General features: G+C 34.0%; 1 protein-coding gene across 1 annotated transcript in view; it reads right to left on the bottom strand.

The window, feature by feature from the left end:
• Positions 1-22,575, bottom strand: part of stum (mechanosensory transduction mediator stumble) — a 75,424-nt gene that overhangs the window by 11,833 nt on the left and 41,016 nt on the right. The window contains exon 3 of the mRNA XM_077444564.1: positions 17,020-19,824. Within this exon, the coding sequence (XP_077300690.1) occupies positions 17,020-19,824 (2,805 nt within the window). The remainder of the gene's footprint in view (positions 1-17,019; positions 19,825-22,575) is intronic.

Genomic DNA, 22,575 nt, shown 5'->3' with positions numbered 1-22,575 from the left:
TGGGCCGCCCCATAAATAATTTCTACATATATGTAACATACGAGATTTAGCAGGTATGACAACTTTCATATTTAATTATTATGAATGATAGTTATGTCTAAAATAAGTTTTAAGTTATATGCAAATAAATTTTGTGAAATTAAAATTAGTCGATATTTTTACTTGATTTACTTGATATTTTCGATATTTTTACTTGATTCTATTTTCAGAATATATGTACATATATATGAGCTAAGATTTACTATTTAAGCCGTTTTAGTTCTATAATTGATAGGACCAATGGTGTTCAAAAAATCCCCAAAATACACAAACACGTACTACATATGTACATATGTACATAACATGCTAATACACACACACATTTTTTCTAGACTATGAAAACGTGATCAGTGAACGATAAGTCAAAGAGTTCAAATAAGTAAAAATCTCAAAGTCGAATTTTCGCGTCATCACAAAACTGTTACTACAACATATGTACATACATATATACATATGTACATAGATAAAGAACAAATATTCGGTTTAATTTTTAAAATATTGTCCATAACAAGAAAGATTTCGAGCGTAAATACAATTCGTACGAAGGGCGTTCATACAAATACAAATCTATCTAAGTTTTTAAGTATTTTTCAATTTATTCCATATGTCTACATGTATTTACGAGTATGTACATACATATTATAAAGTTTTTTAATTTTTTTTTCTCAATTTTTTTTAATGCAGCCCCTGGAAACTTTCGCTGGTGAATTCGCGCCGAAGAGATTAGGGCTGTAATACATTTGCTAATGCTTCGTAAATACATTTTTTTTTCTCAACAGATTGGTGCCAGTTTTGGCGCGTATCGGCGTGTGAACTCTTTCACACGGTTTCATTTGGTAATTTAACTTCCCCAATGAGTTTACCTAAAGTTGAAAACCCACTACAATGGATTTTTTAAACTCAGAAATAGTGGGAGATGAGATATTTCATTAAAACCGCTAAGCTACATTTCGAGAACCCAAAACAATACCATTATAATATAATATTCAATATTTCATATACAGTCAAAGCTCCATCAACTGGTAAGAAATTGTCAAGGAAAATGTCAATTTTCCCGGAAAAATAACAAGAATATTAAAATTATTGCGTGTCTACATCATTTCTTATAATCAATTTCTGTAACTAGTCACCTCAACATTTTCGAAGGTTTGTTTTTAATTTTTCTATAAAAAAATCGATGTTTTCCATGCAGTTTACAAAAATTTACTGTTCCACTTACATACCTACCATGTATGTAAATATGTATGTATTATTCAAAAACCACAATAATTATATCCATAATTACACTGTCATTGACAAAATATGCTATAAATTAAATGACAAGTCGGTATAGTACATATAATATGTAGGTATATAACACTTTGCAAAAGTTTCAGTTGAATCGATTTTTGCAAAAGAATTCGCGAACAGTCGCACAAACTTGAACTTACCATTTATGAAGGTAAATATTATAGGTATAACCAATGGCGGCTCGTGGATAAGATATCTGGGGGTGCTGCGGTTGATTAAAAATAAAAAAAATGTTTATTTGGATTATATTTTACTATTAACATCAAAATTATCAAAATTAAACATTATATGTATTTTATTTCATTATAAAATTGATTCTTCTGTCTTTTTTCCTTGAAAAAAGGTCTATCACCTTTTCGTTAAATTGTTCACTGTTCATCATCATTTTTTTTCAATTGACAGCATAGACAAAGCCGTCAATCTTTCCTGAACCATTGTGTTTCTTATATATGTATGTCTTTATTCTATTTATTGATGAAAAACACCGTTCTGGCTAAGTGGTAGTTGAAGTTGTAAGCAGAATTTGAATAAGTTTTGTTATTTCCACACGAACTTTGCATAAATTGATTGCAAAAATAAGTTTTAAAAATATTAATAAATCATTAATACTATGCATTTCTTTCCTTGAGTAAAACACTTCTAATTCAGTTTGAATTTTTTCTTTATCTAACATTGGATATGATTCAACGGTTAGTAGTAGATCTTCCATTGACATTTTCTTTCAGTACTTTTCAAAATTTTCTTTATTAAATAATTTCACAGCTTTTAATTGATTAGGAAAAGTATATATTTCTTTTATATCCTTAATAATAACATCACACATATTTTTGGCTTCTATAATATAAGTGAATCGTAAAAGAGGTTTGTAAAAATACGATTTTTTTTTTCAAAAAAATTAATTAAATTTTAAATATTATAAATGTGAACGAATTGACATGCGTAAAGGCCACGCTATGCCACGTCTCTTTCCACCATATACAATTCCAAGGGAGAAAGAGAGACGGAGTATGGTCAGCACACACTCACCATGCACGCACGTGGACACGCATTAGACAATTATTATATACGATATGCACGAGCCTAGTAATACATATATACAGTTTGTAGCAAGGGTTGAATTCGGGGTGAACTTGAAATTGTAAAAAGTTAGTGAAGGTTACTTACGATATGCAGGTGTGGTGTGGCCAGTGGTGAGTGAGTGGGTCTCCAAGGAGCACAACGAGTCCATTTGGAAAACGGGAGCCAAATGATTTTCTTTGTGCGCGGTTTTTTTATGGTTATTATTTCTTTTTACGTTTTGCATAATAAAATTCGCGTGTGGCCGCATGTAGGGTGACCACGCTAGCGTGCACCGAGACTCTTATTATAAATGTATCTGGTTTCGAATTAAAATCAGCCTCATAATGACACATTAACCAAAATAGCCATAAAATTTGCATACATGTAAACTGCCTCCCGGAACATTATGTATCGTCACGTACTATACATACATATGTACATAGTATAGGAACCTTGTACCTACTCGTGCATATAAAATATTATTTTTTATGCATTCCAATACAATACACATAATACGACCGCATTTCTATTGTACTAATATTTTACTAATTTTACATCGTGGACTACATACATAGGAGCTAATTTCCAACTCAAGCAAATCGTTATTTGAACGTATGTACATATGCGAGAACCCTAAAAATTAATTACTGCGCGCGTACACTGTCGGCGATGATTAATTACTGAAAATTTTCAACGAAATGGTTGTCCTTCACTGCTGATTTTATTCGTTGCCAAACAGCTTACATACATATGTATGTACATAATTACATACATATAGGAACATAAACATACATACATACTATTACTTTAACTTCAAGTTTTTCTTCAACGTTCAACGCTGTTTCATGGAAATAATGTGAATACATTAGTCTCAAAAGGTGTAAATTATAACACTACATGGATGTATGTATGTATGTATGTACATATGTATGCATATGTAATATTTGTACACAGAGTCTGCTCGTGGCGTGTGCGAAGTGTTTGGCGCACACAGGCGCTGCAAAAGAAAAGGCGTCTAAAACCTTTCAAAAAATATCCAGCAAATACAAGGATCAATGGTAAGTGTTTAACGCCAGTCACGAGTTATATCCTTGGCTTTTTGCTGGCCAAATCTAATTACTAATTAATTAAACTTTTATTTTTCTCTTTCATAATTATAATTTACACTCATAACTAATATATGGGTGACCGTAAAAAAGTTGACAGTGAAAAATTCGAAAATGTTCGTTTACCATGCATACATATGACAAACGGTTAGTATATACATATATCAGTGGCGTGCGGTAAAACTCTCTCTCTCCCCCCGTCGTACATCCTCACTTAAATTGCGCGAGCAGGATACAACAGGAATAAGAGGAACAGGCTTTTCCTCCCGTATCCTGCGCGCGCCCATTAAACAAGGCTGTATGACAAAAAGAGAGATAATTTCACCGCATGCCACTCATATATATATTATATATACACTAGTGTTGTGCCCGTTGATTTCAACAGGTGGTTTCAAAAAGGAATTGAAACACGAATAAAAATAAAGTTAAAGAAATTTAAACGACTGGTTCCGGAAAGAAATTGATGCACGAATTAGGAATTACGAATGACAAATTACGAAGTGATTACGAATTATGTTTTGTACATCGCCGACGCCTTTTCCCCCAGCGCCCCCGATGCCTCCAGCACCACGGGCCTTCGCCCCCAGCGCCTCCGATGCCTCCGGAACCTCAGGGCCTTCGCATTTAGCGCACCCGACGCCACCAGCGCCTCCGACGCCCCGGGGCCTTCGCCCCCAGCCTCGAAATGAAAAAAATAAAAATAATAATTGGTTCCCCATACTGCGCCCGTTGTCCGTCACATATTTATATACATATTTACCGACACATTGTTTTTATATATTGTATAGTACCGTTTACCATGCACCCTTTTGTTTTTTATCTTTCGACTTAAGATCTTTCGATTTTCGATCTTTGATTTCCGATATTTGTTTTTTCGACCTTTTCACATTCGGTGCCGTGAGGTAGACCCCTAATATATCGTAGGATAAACAAATTATTTAATTTTTATTAAATGTATTCAACATTTAAAAAAATATTCCAACATTCAATATCACTTAAATTAATTATTTGCATTTTTAATAATTACACGTTTTATTTTTGTAAATAAAATAAATAATTTTTGTGTCTATAACCTTTTTGGCTGTCAAACTGAACGTTCAGCTCGAGGTGGGTAGCAGATTGGTTGCAGAGGCTTGTGGACACGGCCGTTGGCATGAGTTGGTGGTTAATGGTTCATGATTCATTATCTGAATCGCGGCTAGTGTTTAGCGGTAGTTGTGGTTGTGGTTGTGGTAGACATCTTCAGGTGTCGCGGGTCGGGAAGGAAATTTGAATGCTTGGACCTCTCGATTCCTCGGCGAGGTTGAGATCAGAGGCTGAGGGGAGTGAAGGCTATGTGGCTCAGTTGTAGGAGTCACCAGTTATGGGGGTGATGGAATGAAATGACGACATGTTCTTTACACGACTATTTATTCCGACAGCCGGGAAGGAAGTAGTAGCGATGCTCCCTGGGGAGCTGACCTATTGCTCCCTGGGGTGCATTGCTATTTGGTTTATGACCAGTGGCTCGGGGCTACCAAAATACTATACTAACAGTATTGAAAATAAATTAAACACTATTCAAAATAAAGTTAAGGTGTACAAAGTGAATAGTAATAATTTAAAAGATACAAGCGTTTGAAATAAAGTTCCGTGTACTTGGTGAATATTATTAAAAAATTAAGTTCAATTATATATTCCCCGTAATATCCTGGATATTAAATTGATAGTATTATAAATTGAAAGAATTTTCTTAAATTAATCAAAAACAAAGTGGGAGAATTTTTTTTTGGCAAGATTTTATCCGAGTGTCAAATGTGCATTTGCAATCTTCGTATAGTGGAATAATAATTTTGTTAAATATTTGATTTGTGATTTTCATGATACATACATTCTACGTACATAGGGAAATTCTCGGTTTTCCTTTGTAAATATGTACAAGCAATTCATCGGTCGAGCACAAAGGCGATTAAAAGGGATATTTATCAGTAAGAAACTGGGCATTGTTTAGATGTCATTGACATTTAACCTTTTATTATATGTACAATCATAAAAAAAATGCATTTCACATTTGACCACTTAAACCGCGTAAAACACGCGACGAAAAGGTTGAAAAGGACATTTTAACGAGTATATTAACAAAAATTTCAAATTCAAATTTTCCTCCACCTGTTATTTCCCGAATACATTAGTTTTGTTCGGTTGACCTTTAATTATTTCAAACGTGTCGTTAATTCAGCACTTGACGCAAAACGTATCAGAAAATCCGTTGTTTTACCTTTCTTTTGTAGTGTTTTTTCAACCTCCCTCCGTATTTTAATTCGCGTTTATTTCTAGAAAATTCGACCATAATTCAAGGGGCAACTTGCTAAACGAGCGTGACCAAATTACTTTCAAAAAAAAAAAAAAAAATGCTTAAATAAATTAAACGCTTTCGTATGTATATCAATTGTCGCTTTGCAAATCGTAACCCGCATAAAAAGCTGACACCTTTCATATAATGATTTACGTGTCACACTTTTGAATCGTTTTTCACCGGCAAATCTACTGGTTGATCATTCTACTGACACACCTTCGCGTTATTTTCAAATGAATATTAATATAGGTGACATAGATTCGTTGTTGGGATTAATTTTAACCGGCTAGATTGACAGTCGCCATAATGAAATTATCGTTGGGGGTTGAACGGTTGAACCGATTGATTTATAGCGTCGATTTGCAGGAAAAGCAATTTTAGAATTAGGTACACACACCGTGTGGGATTAGCGAGCAATAAGTTTAATGGTACCGCTCCCACTGCAGATGGTCTGCAGTACGCTCTTCAAGTACCTACTACCATAAAACAGACTATACCTACAAATTTCACTTTATTTCGTCAAAGACCTTGTGTTTGTTTCGTCAAAGACCGTGGTATCGAATCGGTGCGTGTGTGTGTGTTCCTGCAGGTGTGTCTTCCTACAGGTGTACGAGAATGAGAAATAAATTTAAATAGCATCGTGTGCCAGCCCAGAGGTGGTACCTATTATTCTCTATTTATTACGATTCACCTCTTTGATTTACTATTACTATAGCACCACGCACGTGCGACTTCGATGTCAAAATGGAATGCAAGTCACTCTCGTTATCACCGACTATTGTTCCAAAGTATTATATGTACTCTTATGAAAATACCTGTCAATTCTAATTCTAAGCCTTTTTCGATCAAATTTTTTTTTGTTTATTTTGTCTTGAATTGAGGCACATTGATGTACTTGAATTTTCACTTGATCGGAGCGATGTTTTGTTTTCACATAAATGTTATATACATATATGTACACACATATGTTCTCTGCAATTCATACGTTCGTAGCGTTCTAGAATTCGGAAGTGTATGTACATAGTTTGGAGTCCCCAGTATGCAGTTTATATAAATAGGATTGAGAGGGTGCAACAACGATTTCTTAATTCATTGGACTATCGTATAGGTTACCTGTGCAAAGATTATGAAGAGAGAGAACGACAAGACATAAACTACATTTTTTGCACGCAAGACGTAAATTCTTAGATAGCATCTTCCTTTACAAAATTCTAAATAATCATATATCAACTGTGCACCCCTTTTGGGCAAAATTCTTTTTAAAATTTCTCGGTCTTCCTCCTCACGTTCAACAGATACATTCTATATCCCCTCTTTTCATACGAACTACGCGAAAAATACCTTTTTCAGACGGTACTGTTTACATTTTTAATAAAGTTTTGAATGACCTTGATATATTTTCCGATACATTTGTTTTCAGGAAAAGATTAGGTGATTTGTTGTTGCATTAATTTCATAGTTTCAAGTATATTGTTATTATTTCATAGTTATTAAGTATATTGTTATTATTTCATAGTTATTGAGTATATTGTTATTATTTCATAGTTAATAAGTATGTATGTATGTTACAGTTACATCCTCTATTATATTTTGGTCAAAATTATTGTATTCGTTTTGTTATAAAAAATGGTCTTGGACAATTTTACTATATCATTATGTTCTATACATGATTCTCGAGTTTAATATTTTAAACTGAAAAATATTCCCGCCAAAATTTAATTTAATTTAGCAAAGACTCTTACCACTTGATTTATTAAATAAGTTTTTCAAAACGTTTTGCAGATGTCGCAAACCATGTAATTATTTTTATGAATTAAGATATAAACTTTGATCGGTAGATGTCGTTGCAACGAAAATTGAGAAATGCCTTAATGTTAATAATACATTTGTATTTTAAATACATACATACATATATTTAATGAAATATTATTACAAATACATATGTGTGTATTTAAGTTTTTTAAACATATTTTCATGATAAATGTGTTTTTATTTGTTTAATTGTATAGGCGATTAAGAATGTACTCAGTCTGTTATACAGTTAAGTATTTTGTTAACGAAATTTTATCGGGGTTTTCCATTGTAAAAACGATTAAGATAATTTAGAATTTTGCTCACATTTATAATAAGAAAATCTATATAAATTCTATCAACAAAACAGTATAAAACAAATATAACAAATCATATTAAGACAAGATAATAAATACATATTTACATACGAGTACATGTACATACATACGTATGTGTGTAGATAAATTATAGTGTTTTTATCCCATGAAATTTAAAAACTATATTAGGCGGATGTACCTAATATACCAAATATGCTAAATATTTACATGCATATTAAATGCGTTATACACATTTAAAACATTGGAATTGTATTAATGATAAATTTAATACATGTATCACTCATAGACAATTTTTCCCGAGAGGAGAAAAACGGTCCCGTTTAGGAGTGCGAACCAGTGTCGTAGCGAGGCTATGGCAAATGGGCGAGAGCCAAGGGCGCTCAATGCGAGGGGCGCCGAAGGCTCCCCACGCATATTTTATTATATTTTTATATACCTCCTTTTTAAATTAATAATAATAAATTTAAAAATAAAATTCGGATACGAGATGGTGTTCAAAATCGAAACCAATAGAAGCAGTTCACGATCAGTATGAGGACACATGTATATACTTTCAATTTTATTAAATCAATTCATTCGCGAAACTTTCAAATGTACAATTATAAGTTTCTCGAAATTTTAAATCCGTGGAATCTCATATTTGATAAATTGAATAAGGTTAACATTGCACTTCAGCAGAAAGAACAGGATATTTAGACATCATCTTTATTAATTCAGGGGCTCCCTAATGATTTTAGGAATTTTCGAGAAAATAGTTTATGTAAAAGTTACTGAACATTGCACTAAATTGAAATATAAAAAAATATATAACAATAGAAATTGAATTAGCAAGTAATATAAATTTTGATAATAGACTAACAAACTTTGCTAATGCGAAATTCATGGAAAATTTATCTTTAGTGTTTTGTATCTGTAATAATTAATTGTTAAGTTGTTAAAAAAGTTATTGGTTACCGGTCAAGACGGCTATTATATATGGTTTTAGATAAAGAAAAAATTATTTGAAACAACCATTTATAAAAATTAAAATAAAAATCACGAAATTTTAATTGTGTTTAAGTGCACTGATTCCTTTTATAATATGGTATTTATTGCGAAATTGTCAATGTGGGACATTTATAATATAAATAATAACTGTTTTTTTTTTGTAATTTTATTTTAAAATTTTTAATTTAAATATTTCAATAAATGTGTATTTTTTAAATGAAATAAATTCTTTAAATGTAATGAAAAAATATTAAAGGGGCGCCAAATTTGATATTTGCCAAGGGCGCCAAAAACATCGCTACGGCTCAGGTGCAAACTATGATATAAAATATGCCTTCATAAGATAAAAATAGTGTAAATACGTATAAAAATCTACCCCTTTTAGGCATATGAATATTATAATCTTAATTTATGCATATTATAATAATATATATGATATGTACATACATATGTATACGCATGACGAAAGATTTGTAAACAATGCGAAATAAAATATATTTGTGTTTTGTTGACGACTTGTAGAACCTCAGTGTGGGGTTGAGGGTGTGAGTGTTGAGTGTGGTGGGTGGTCAGAAAGTACATACATACGTCTTTAGCTGTCCCTCCTCGATACCTCAACCTCCCCAAAACTGACTTCTTCCTTCCCACACTTAAATAAAAAATCTACATTCTCTCTCTTCCCCCCCCCCCCGCTCTCCTTCCCCAAGATCGTTTTCGAGATACGTCGTTGCGGTCACGCGATTCTAGAGGAAAATCTTTAGGTGGTTCATATTGTATACACGCTGTCTATTGTAAATACCTAAATACATACATATATAGGAATGATTTTTAAACGAGCCGTATGTGTGGTTGGCCAAACTGCTAGGGATAAAGTTTGTGTGGTATGCATGAGGGACCGGATGCGTGTTGTTATGGTCACTTGTTGGAGAACAAGCCCGACGACATGTTATAATAAATAGTTCTGACTGAATCTGCGCTTTTCACTTGGAATCCTTCACATCCGGATCCTATACATATGTACCTGGTTAGGGCTAAGCTACATAAGTTACAGAAGAGACCTACTGATATATGTACATATATGTCAACCGAATGTATCCGTAATCAAAAGTGTCATCATATGTACTTACATACATATATCATACGCCCATTTCATGTACTGAATGTATAAATATTCTAAACTTTCACGCGAGTGATTTTAAATTATTTTAATGTACGTTATCATTAAACGCGGTTAAATTTGCATAATTATTATGTGAAAATTTTAAATTAAACGACAACGCATGTTTATGTTTGTGCATACATATTTTTATTTTTAAGTTTATATTATTATATTACATGTGCATGTTATACATGTATGTATGTATGTATGTATGTAAAGTAGGAAATTAAAAAAACATATATATAATATTTATATTTTAAAAGGTTGAATTTTAAACAAAATTCCATTGATTGCAAAAATCGACGTTAAATGAAAATTTCAAGGTTGCAATTTTCAAATTTCAAAGTTTCAATAATATTCTGCATCCTCAATGGAAATAAAAAAGAACAACATTATAAATTTCTCCAAACAAAGTTAGAGTGAAACTACATAATATTATATATTATATCTAATAAGGTATTCATGTATACTTTTTGTAGCTACATATATACATGAATTTCTAAAAATTTTGCTAATTTTTCATCTTCATGTCTCATGCGAACGTAGATTATACGAGGATTATTTACATATGTACATAACTATTGTTATCAACACATGCCTTCTTGAGGTTAGATCGGATTTTAACAGAATAAGTCATCAATTTCATATGTGTATTTTAAAATAATAAAACATTACAACATACTCATTTATGTATTTGCGTTTACGTATTAAGGCTGTAAAAATATGTTATTCTACTGATTTTTTTTTAAAAACCTCACATACATATACATACATACGTATGTTGAAACGTTGAAAATCGTGTCATACATTTAAAAAGTTTCCTTCTGTCAAATTTACCGCTATCTAGGAATTAATATTATATGTACATACTGCATATATGTACAACATACAGCTTGTACAAACTAATTAAAATTAGATTAGTTATTATCTGTATTCATATTTAATGTAGTATTTTTAGAGAACTAAATATAATAAAAGAGTACATAAATAAAATATCTTTTAAAGAACTTTAATATCATGCATTAACTTGTCAATTAATAATTTTAAGAACAAAATGGAATGTAAATATATTTACGTGTATGTATTTCATTTACATACATTGTTACGATTTGATCAATTAAGCCATCGTAAAAATGTACCTATATAATATATGTATGTACATAGGTACATACATACATTATTAAAATAAATCAAGATATCGCCATAAAATCAGACCAAATCCGTTCTATCGAATTTTGTAACGATTGAATAATTTGTCTGGGCTTGCACGGTAATTGGGATGCTTGTTCCAAAACGGGTACAAAAATTTGAATATAACACATCACTTGAATATTCGAATACAACACTTTTCGGTCTAAAAACTGCATTAGCGCGGCCAATGCCAATCGAACTAATAATTAACGATTAAATTTGCCGTGACTTCATCGTATGGAGCGCATCGAGTTGTCGAGAATAATCTTAATTAAACGATATCGATTGACTGAAATATTTCGGACCAAGATTCCCGGTTGAATAAAATAAATTTAAATATTGCGACGTGATGAATTATGGTCACGCGACTCGGGTGTTATAGTATTAAAAAAAAAAAATAATCATAACACAAGTATGAATATATGTATGTACGTATTGTGGAAGCTTCTCAAGCATTCTGTACAATGTACAGTATCGGCCGTCGAAAAGCTATTTATACTAGCTTAATCTGTTAATTATATTTTACGTCGATCGGAATATACATACATATGTGTAGTTAACAAGGTCTCAAAATAATTCGGGTAGATGGCAGTCACGAAGGAATTATTTTTGTTTTATTTGTTATATGTATTAATATAACGCATAGAATAAGTTAAAAGTTAGTTAATCATTTGAAAAAGCTTAATAATGTAATTGTTTTCCAAATGTTCGGGCGCAAGTTAAATGAACTGAAATATCTATTTACATATGAAAGTTGCTCCAAGGAGCAATTTTATCTCGGACATGTTATTAGCCTCCATTGTTTAGGAACTACATAATGCACAATGTGCGTTACAAGCTCTCATTACAATTTGTCTAAATACAACACTATCCCGAAAATAGTTGCAATTCAAAAATTCTTATCGTGCGTTGATTAATGCTAATAAATAAAACAAAAACAAACTAAACAAATATTAATGTCTGGAAAGAATATTTGTAAAGAAATTTGTATTTGTAACACGAGAAGGTCAGCGAATACTGCGTACATAATATGTATTATACATACATACATACGTATGTGCATATTTAGTATACATACACTTGACTAATACTCGAAATACATATGTATTATATGTACATACATATGCCTACATATTAATATGTATTGTAAATTAGCTGTTCCCCGTAGTAAAAGTACGTCATTTCGAGACAAAGTAATGGAAGGGTCAGTTATGAGTCATAAATAGTTGGTGATTTTACTTGGAAGTGATATCACTTTTTTCCGAGACGTTGACGGGGGTTCAACAAACAACATGTTGTGGGTCTCAGCGATAAGCCGCTGACACACTTTGTCTTGGTACTTTTTTTTATTTATTTTCGCAGTCCGAGAAAGCTTTGTATGGTAATTACTGGTCGGTCAGAGTCTTGACCCGCCACTTGAGGAGTGTGGGACGAAAGGGAGTCAGCTTGGAGGGTGGTGGGTCAATATTGTCGACTCGGAATTTACAAACTCGCAATCGACTACAAACAACGTGCCCGTGTGCGAGTGTATTTTTAAGTAAGTCTCAAGTGTGTGCATGTGTGTGCATCAGTGTGTCAGTACTTATGTATAACAAAATTAAATCTTTTTGAAGACACTTCTCTATGGTAACACATAAAGTAATATCGTATTATCAATAATAACATTCTATTCATACAAGATGTATGTACGTCAAGACGTGACGTAACGTAAACGTAGTTGTTGTGAACAGATCGACATAATCTGCTTAGCATATCAGAATGTGTTTTGCAGAAGAAAGGTGTAGTACTTGCATCACGTTAAGATATTAGAAATATTTTCATTGTTATAATTAGAAAGAAATTTTCTGATTTACAGTTCGGTGAGAATTTTCTGATTTTGTGGTGGTCTGGTGTACGTTGACTCAATTTATGAACGATATGATATGTACATACTACATATACCTGTATATATTTATGTACTAGTCTGTATTTTACAAAGAATAAAACGACACGCTATTTGTTCAATAATTATTATGGATAGTTGATTGGATAAGGGTCCGACGAAAAACGGATCATTATTTAGTCTTCATTTAGAAAATCTATTTAACAATGGTCGGCTATTAGTCACCGATCACACATTGGTCACGTAGTGAAATTTTACTTTTATTTATTATACCATAAACATGTTCAAAAGACTCGTGTAGTTCTAGTCTATTAAGAGGGCTGGACAGCAGTGCCTTGTCCATACAAACGTACTATACTTCTCCCTTCCTCAATTATGGCACTAGAGAAATTATTTTTTAATATGCTATGGATATCCACCATTGGGGTGCATCTATCGTTTTATTTTTTTGATTTATTATTTTTTATATGAGCTAGGAGCCGCCAAACATCTATAAAATCGCCTCTTTTTTACACCCACGAAACGAGTCCAGCGTGCTTATTTAACGGTCGATTTTAAAAAAAATATGCCGATAGATGCACAGAAAGTATCTTTCTCATACCGATGATGAAATTTTTTTAAAAATTGGTCCAGCTTTGGAGGTGAAAATAGTAGAATACGAAACCTCGATTTTGTCAATTTAAAATACGTTTTATCTGGTCGAAGCGCAACTGTCGCATTCACTCAATATATATATTGATATATATTGTCGCATTCACTCAATATATACATACACTCAATATATATATCGAAGAAAGGAACGGTAACAAAATTAAGGTTTCAGGTGTACAGCCCTCTTAAGCAATAAAAAAAGAAGTAATTTTTGCCGCTCAAAATTCACCTGAAGTATGTGTAATGTGAGTAATCAATATGTTGCACTAAGCCGATAGATATTTATGTTTACTTTCTACGTACGTAGATATGTACGTTGCAAAACAATGCTGATTGGTTTGGGGGGGAGTTAAGGTTAGAGGAGTCGGGAGTTGAAATTTAAAGTGGCGATTCGCACAAAACGATGCGGACGTCCAATAAATCGCTCACGCGTTTGACCCAAATACGTTGTTAACCCCTTCGTGCTGGCGATTGTGACCCTGTACCACTTATGGGCCGGATTAGGCGGAGCCCCCGATACTCCTATGTATACGGGGTGGAAAGGAGTGTAACAGAGAGGGGGTGGTCAAAACCCTGCGAAAATGAATCACTCTGACGTGTCGGCACAGCCCAGTAGCCGATTTGCGACACCGCCGCATTTCTACCCCTTTCTTACCCGTCCCACCTCTTTCCTGTCAATAATTTCCTATGAGTGGGGGGACATAAAAACAAAAGCAAAAACGACGATTTAGCCAACGACAAAGTGGCCGCTATCTTAATGACTCGATACGAAACTGGGGTTAGGTTAGGTTATTTGGTCGAAAAGTGGCTCTCGCAGCGGCCATGACCGACAGCGACGTCGATTCGATAGAGCGTTAAATTAAATCTCGCGTTAAAATCGCAATGACCGCTTTTTATCTTCAACCGATTGTTTCTTTGAATTTTCGGTTGCTCACAATTTAATTGGAAATTGTAACGGAAGGTCGAGAGTGACTTAAAATTTTACATATATATGTAAGTATATACCAGGAAGGCTTGACAGGAAGACCCCAATGCGCCTTCCTAGACAATTAATTACAACCAATGCAGCATTTTTATTGCAATTGATAATTAAAAATTAATTAATCAATTAATCCATTGAGTCATCTATGGATCTAACTTTTTAAAAATTGTACATACATTAAATACAGAAAACTTTCGACAGCAGGGAGGATGATTTTTTTGCCAATTTTGAGGAACCATTTCAAGAATGATGTGATAAAATTGGTAAACTCTGATAAGAAACGATCGATTTGGAGTCATAAATATCCAATTCTAACCAGTAGTATTAAGGATTAGCTCGGGATCGAACCCAATGATATCTTGGTGCTAAACATAAACGCAACCACTGGGCCATACTGCTGGTAATAAGTAAGTACATACATATATTCAGAACTGTTACGGACTAGTCCTCTATTTTGTATAATGAAAGAGGAAAGAGGAAGCGAGGAACTCCTGTGTATGTAGGTACAGTGGTGGACTGGGACTGAAATCAGTGCATGCCAGGAGTCAAAGGGGGCCCACCCAGGGTTAAAAAAAAATTGTCCCCCCCCCCCCCCATATAACAAAATTTTCTTCTTTCCACCACGCTAAAAATCAAGGGAAAAAATAAATGAAATTTTCAAAAATGGGAATAAACAAATTTAGGTACAAGAAAAATGGCAAAAGCAAAATAGATCCATAAATTTCATTGTATATTTCGTTTTAACCCTTGTCCTGGGTAAATAGAATGCATCATAAAAGAATGCGGCATAAAAGCGGCTTTTTCATTGGTCAAATAGAATTTTTTTTCAAAAAATCTTATAAAAACTATCAATAAACTTAATTTCTACCAACTGTCTTTTCACTTTATCTATGTACATACATATGTACATACGTAATAACAATAGATAAAGTTTTTTTTCTTTTTCTTCAAAGCACATAGCAGCGACTATTTTATTAGTTACCCAAAAGTAACATACATAAGAAATAAACGTAGCACTCATAGATCCTTAGTATCACATTAATCATTAAATTCAAAAAAATGCATAATACTTTCAATTAATGTCAATCGAAAATCGGGATTTTTGGGAGGGGGCCCCTATCCTATATTTCTATTTACATGGATGTGTCTAGATTAGGAATAGATTTTATATTCGGAAACTGTTTAAAATTGTGTATTTAAATCTTACTATATCATCGAAGTATAATCAAATGTTATTTTGAAAATATGTAGTAAATTTAAATCGCTGGTTGATGATGAATCGTCGTATCAAAATTGTTTTAAGCAATTCTGTTTATATTATTCACGGAAATTTGTTTATTCCCATTTTTATTTCATTAGGTAGTTGTTACATAGGTTGGAAATATTACATAATATTGACGTTGGAAATGGGCCCGGCAAAAGGGCCCACGCAAATGTTGAAACTTACATGCATAATATTTTCAATTAATGTTAATCGAAAATCGAGATTTTGGGGCCCCTATCCTATGTTTCTATATACATGGATGTGTCTAGATTAGGAATAGATTTTATATTCGGAAACTGTTTAAAATTGTGTATTTAAATCTTACTATATCGTCGAAGTACATATAATCAAATGTTATTTTGAAAGTATGTATGAAGTAAATTTAAATCGCTGGTTGATGATGAATCGTCCTATCAAAATTGTTTTAAGCAATTCAGTTTATATTATTCACGGAAATTTGTTTATTCCCATTTTTATTTCATTAGGTAGTTGTTACATAGGTTGGAAATATTACATAATATTGACGTTGGAAATGGGCCCGGCAAAAGGGCCCACGCAAATGTTGAAACTTACATTTCGAGTCTAATAAAAAAAGTTAACCGATCCTTGGGCTGTTAAAACAGGTATTAGTTGTTTGTGTATATCGTAAGAAATTTATTTTGTTGAAATACCCAAACTTTAGGTCCCAAAGTTGCAATATCCTATAAATAGTTAAAAAGCTATTTAATTTTACTGAGGGCCCATATATATAACAGATAATGGGGCCCACATGCCATCGGGCATGTTCGCTTGTATGGCCAGTCCGCCACTGTGTAGGTATCGTTCTGTTTTAAAAAATATAGTTTCCTAAAAGTATTTGATGAGCAAAGAGTGTGAGTTTGTTTAGAATTGAATACATATGGTGAAAAGTATAATATGTATGTAGATTGATGAGTTAGCACTTACTTGGCACCGTTGGTAGTCCCATTGCCGTTGGAGCTGCCGTTGGAGCTGCCGAAGGATGTCCCGTTCCTGAGGGTCTTGCTGGTTGTAGGTTTGACGTTTGCCGAAGTCGCTGAAGCTGTTGCGGCCATGACTGCTGGGGAGACGTTGCCACTCTGCACCTCCACGTCTGGTTCACCCCTCACGATGGATTCGGTCACTCTTTCGCTGCCGTGCACCACCGGATTACCCAAACTTTTCTCGTTCACCAACTTCACGTCCGACGCGATCGTATCCTTTTTCACGACACTCTCCTTCACGATCACCATTTCGGCGACGGGGCCCTTAACAGTGTCCCTTACGTTCGTTTTGGCACCATCCATTTTGCCAGGCACGCTTTCGACCGGAGTCATGCCACTCACATCCGCACCGCTCTTTTTCATTGTGGCGACTCCATTCGAACCGCTGTGGCCGTTGCCGCTTTCTTTTGCCGGTATTTGTTTGGCATCTTCACTGCCTGTTTTCTTCTTGTCGTCTTGTTTCGATTGTTTGGGGGTCGGAGGATCTACATTTATCATTTTATCGGGCGGTTTCTCTATTATCGCCGTTTCGGTGACCTTTTTCACGTCTTTTTCAACCTTTTCCGCTGCCTTTTCCAACGCCTTGCTCATTTTTTCGGCAGCCAACTTTTCCTCCCTCTCCACACGCTCTTTCAAGTCCACGACGCTCGACTGATTGCTTTTCAGTATATTCTCTATCTTCATCTTTACTTTCTCCATCTGCGGATCCAACTTGATATCACTCAAAGGCACTAATTTGACTCCGCCCTTCTTCATCGGCTCCTTTTCTTCTTTGAGACTGCCCAAGCTGGTCTTACTTGCAGTTTTTTGCAAATCTTTCTTGTCTTTGTCGGTGGTTTTTTCATTTTTCGTAGTCGTTTCGGTCCCGTCTGCTTTCGTAGACTCTCCCATTGTTTTGGCAGCTATGGAATCTGAAGAACTATTTCGACCTAAGATACCTCGATCTCTCGCCTTTTCGAACGCCGCAGGCAATTGACTGGTAACTTTGGCGGCAATTTCCAAAGGTTGAGATGTGATGGCCGCCGTCGTCATAGATACGACATTGCCTTTCGTCAACGGTATCAGCTTATCCAAGGACAATTCGATTTGACTGGATTTATCCCATTGAGTTTGACCTACTTGTGTGGATATCTCATCTTTGCGTTTTCCATCTTTGTTTTTTTCACTTTGGTCGCTTTTGTTGCTCCTGGCCGATTTGCTTTTTGGTGATTTTTCTTTAGACGCGTTCTCATCTATACTCGCTTCCTTCAAATTTTTCATACTTGTTTTTCGTTTCAACGTTCCCGGTTTTTCGTTAATGCTCTTGATGCTATTGGTTCGACTCAAAGATTTTGCTAGACTCGTTCTACTGTTCGTTCTCGTGAGCTCTGGTTTACCGGCAAAGCTCATTTTAGAAGATATACTAGTGCGGCTGTTGATCCTCTTTAGCGTGGGTTTTCCGTCTTTGGAATCCGGTCGCGTTTCGCTCCTGCTATTTCTGCCGGAAGTAGTTTTTCCCGCAGGATTGGAAGCTTTTGCTGCAGCGTTGGCCTTCTTTAGAGTTGCAGAATCGGCCAACGTACCTCTGCTGGGTGCTCTCGAAGGAGCTCGCGATCCGTTAGGTGTTGTCGCTAAGCTTTTCGATGGTCTTTTTGGAATTTTCGACGGAGAAGTCACCCTGGGTGTGGGAGTTTTACTTTTTCCCACATTTCCTTTTACAGCGCCGTCTTTAGCTGGACTTTTATCGGGAGTTGCTACTATGGGCGAGAGCCTTTTCGAATTTATCGTTTTAGAAGTTGGAGGGGGTCCCAGTTTGTTCGGTGACTTTGGTGGTTTCGATTTCAATATCGATGTCGGTGCTTCTAAATTTTGACTGCTCTTACTTCTAGACTGAGACGATAGTTCTGGATTCAAAGCATCGTCGGTGACAACAGAAAATACTCGTTTGTCGTTAATACTGCTAGTACTGTTCGATATGAATCGTCCGTCTGCCGAAATTCTATTGGACATTCTGCTCCGTGGTTCATCTTCGAACGAAATCTTCTGTCTCGGGGGCGAAACGGAAGCTTGTCTTCGAGGTATTTTCGAGTGATGCTGAGGTGATCCACTCTTGGATTGCGGTTGAGATCTCGACACGGCCTTCATACTCGTTTTGCTCGTGGGTGGTTTCCAAGAGAAGCTATCGAAAGCGTCTTCGTATTGAGGCCTGCTTCCAATCGGAATATTTTCAAAGTGCAGAATAGATGGTGATATCATTTTCGAGCGAGAATCCACTCGTTTAACTCCGGGGTGTCCGATAGAGATTAACTTGGCATCCGAAATGACCCCCAACTCTTTGAGTATTTCCAACTCTTCTTGGAACTTTCTCTGCGCTGCTAGCTCCTCATTTCGTTCCTTGTTGAACTGACTCAACTCTTTGATTTCTTGAATGTTTTCTTTGATGTAGTTTCTGGAAGGCGTTGGAGGTCTTTCGAACGATACTGTAGGTTTGGTTATGGAGTTGGCTCTCGATCGTTGAGGCGATGTTGTAGTTGAAGTTTTGGGTGTAGTATGTCGAGAATTGAGATCGGGTTTGAATCCTTTGCCCCTGAAAGGAGACACTCTGCCAGGGTTCGGAGGTGGAAGAGGATTAGCAGTCAGAGGCTCGAGTGCAGGCGTTGTATCGGTTTCGGGTGGAGCTATCGCTTGCACAGCGGGTGTAGTATTGACCACGGACTCGTTTACGATGGCAAAAGCTGTATTCCTATGGGTGCGCACTGTCGTCTGCAACCTGCAAAGTAAAACGGAAAACAATTCTTTCAAATCGGATGTTTCAAATCAAACACATTTCATGTGGCAAAAATCCGCGTCGAATTGCTCAAATCGATTTCTCATAATTGAGCATTACGTAAAGCGTTCGGTGAAACCGAAGATGAGTATCGAAAATTGAAAGTTGTTGTTGATACTACAGGAAGCAAATTGCACATGTAATTGTGAGTGTGTTTATTATTGCGCGATGATTTTTCAGCGATTAGGTCATTGGTTCACATACATATGTATACATTGTGTATACATACATATATGTACCTACATATGTTTATGTTTACATACATATTTGTGCAATAAAATACTTGAGATGCAAGTGGAGAGCGTGAACGGAACCATCAAGCCGTGGATGATGACTATGAAAAGTGTGAGATGTCGTGCTTAGATGAAATCTGTAATGACACATGTATGTACGTATGTATAATATTAAAAGTAATTTTGAAAATTTCGAATTCATATTGAAAAACAAATTTGTGACTAAATCGGTCCTCCTTAAGAGAAAAATATGTATTGTAGTCAACAAATTGCCAAAAACTAAAAGGGTACTTGAAAGCACTTGAAAGGTCGAAAGTTTTTAGAATTCCAACAATAATTGACCTATACGAAATTGGAAAAAGCTTTGTAGAGCCGAAATTTCAAGAATCGCTAAAATTTCAAAATTATATTTACGTCAGAATGCGTATGTGAAATGCAAAAGTAAACAATAAAGACATTAGACAAAAAAGTGAACAAATAATTGTGAAAAAAATTTGAAAATTTGGTCTATTGGAATTATTACAAAGGCTTGAAATAAAATATAATACATACATACATATATTGACTATGTATGTATGTAGTTTAAAATCAAATTTGAAAGTTTTATACCGATTTTAAAAATCGAAATATTAAAATTAAGTCAATCAATTTTAATATGAATGGGAAAGTCGTAAAACTTTCATTCAATATACTATTACAATTTTACATTTATAGACCGTATGTGGAGTTTTTATGATACAAATACATATGTATGTACTGTATATACATACATACATATATGTACATACAATCGTAAACGTTTAATTTCGATACGAAAGCCTTATCAACTGAAATTACAAGCTGTGAGAATAAACAGTGAAGATATGGTAGAGTGATTAAAAGGTGAATATATGAAGAACATAAAAAAGTACATATGTACATCTATACATACATGTGTACATACAGGTGTATATGCAGTATAGTACATATGTAAAAGCTCGCCTAACCTGTGTTGAAACAGCCGAGTAATAAAAATTATTATACTTGTTCGTGTTCACTACTCAATTTATTTCTTATTTAAACGAATGTGATGTACCTGTCATTATCTATAGTAATAAAAACTAAATAATAATCGATTGACTTTAAGTAATATTGACTTTCTAAATGCACTTCAATTAATTATTTTGGTTATTTCCCATTACGGACAACATTTTGAACGAGGAAATTGCATTTGTTCTTGATTTAACAATTAATTTGCAAAAATTTCATTCTGATTTTCATCTAAATTTGCTCAGCATGTTCGTTATATCGGAAATGGCATTGCTAATAGCATTTTTAGAAACTATTCCGAAAGCGATCTGCAGATTTTATCGGTCAAAATGGAAGTAGGTATGTGACTTTGAAGTACGGCTCTTCCAAAAAGTGAAATTTTATCAAATTAATTCAATCCATTAGTAAAAAATAAAATAATAACAAAGAAATATTTGATATAAAACATTAATTTTCTGATTCACCCATTTTCTTTTTACAATTTTCAACGAACATTATTTACATGTAATATAGTACATATAAATATTAGATGGCACGGAAAATAAAACAACAAAAAAATACTTTAATATGCGTGAAGAATATACCCATTCTGATATGTATGTATGTAAATAGGAATTAATTTATCCATCGAGTGGGAAATTAAATGAAGACCAAAATTCAAATATATACATACATATTTAAGTACATATGTATAACTACATACATTCATACATGTATTCTGTAATGTTCTCAAGAATGTCTTTGAATTGTCCCAGGTATGTTTTATCCGTTTTAATTTCTTTTGGGGTGCTAGTTTCTTAAATAAACTTTAATTTCTATAAATAATACTATACAAAATTTTTATTTTAAAATTTTACGATTACGTTTTTCTCAAAAGTTTGATATTGTACAATTTTGATTACAATCCAAACCATAGAATGTACTCTATCCAGGAAATTTAAAAAAAGTGGGGCTTCCATTTAACAGCTAATTAAGGTGTACATTTTTATCATTACACATCTAAGATACTATTAGTTACTTTCTCCCGATATTTTGCGTACTATGTACATATGTATTATATGAATACATATGTATTTTATGCATTTGAAAAGTTATAGCAAATACACTATCGAAGGCAGTATTATAAATTTATTTAAATGTTATCTTAGGAATATCATTCACTTATTCGCAAAACAGAAAACCTGCAATGTGTGAGTACTTTACCGGGAAACATCTACGCTTGATATCACAGTACTGCATACATATGTATAGAAGACGTTCAAAAAATGTAATAAAGTAAAGAAAAACTAAGACTCGACTAGTAATGTAGTGCAATGTGTAAGTACTAGAAAACACTAATCGTTTCCAGTAAGCAACACTTTGATTTTATATAGACCTATACATAAAGAAGTACATATGTAGTATACAATAGTGAATAGATCATTGAATGTCA

The sequence above is a fragment of the Arctopsyche grandis genome, chromosome 13, assembly GCF_051622035.1.
Source record: "Arctopsyche grandis isolate Sample6627 chromosome 13, ASM5162203v2, whole genome shotgun sequence".
Taxonomy (NCBI): domain Eukaryota; kingdom Metazoa; phylum Arthropoda; class Insecta; order Trichoptera; family Hydropsychidae; genus Arctopsyche; species Arctopsyche grandis.
The sequence above is the reverse complement of the archived record's forward strand: the minus strand, read 5'-3'. Positions and strand labels throughout refer to the sequence as shown.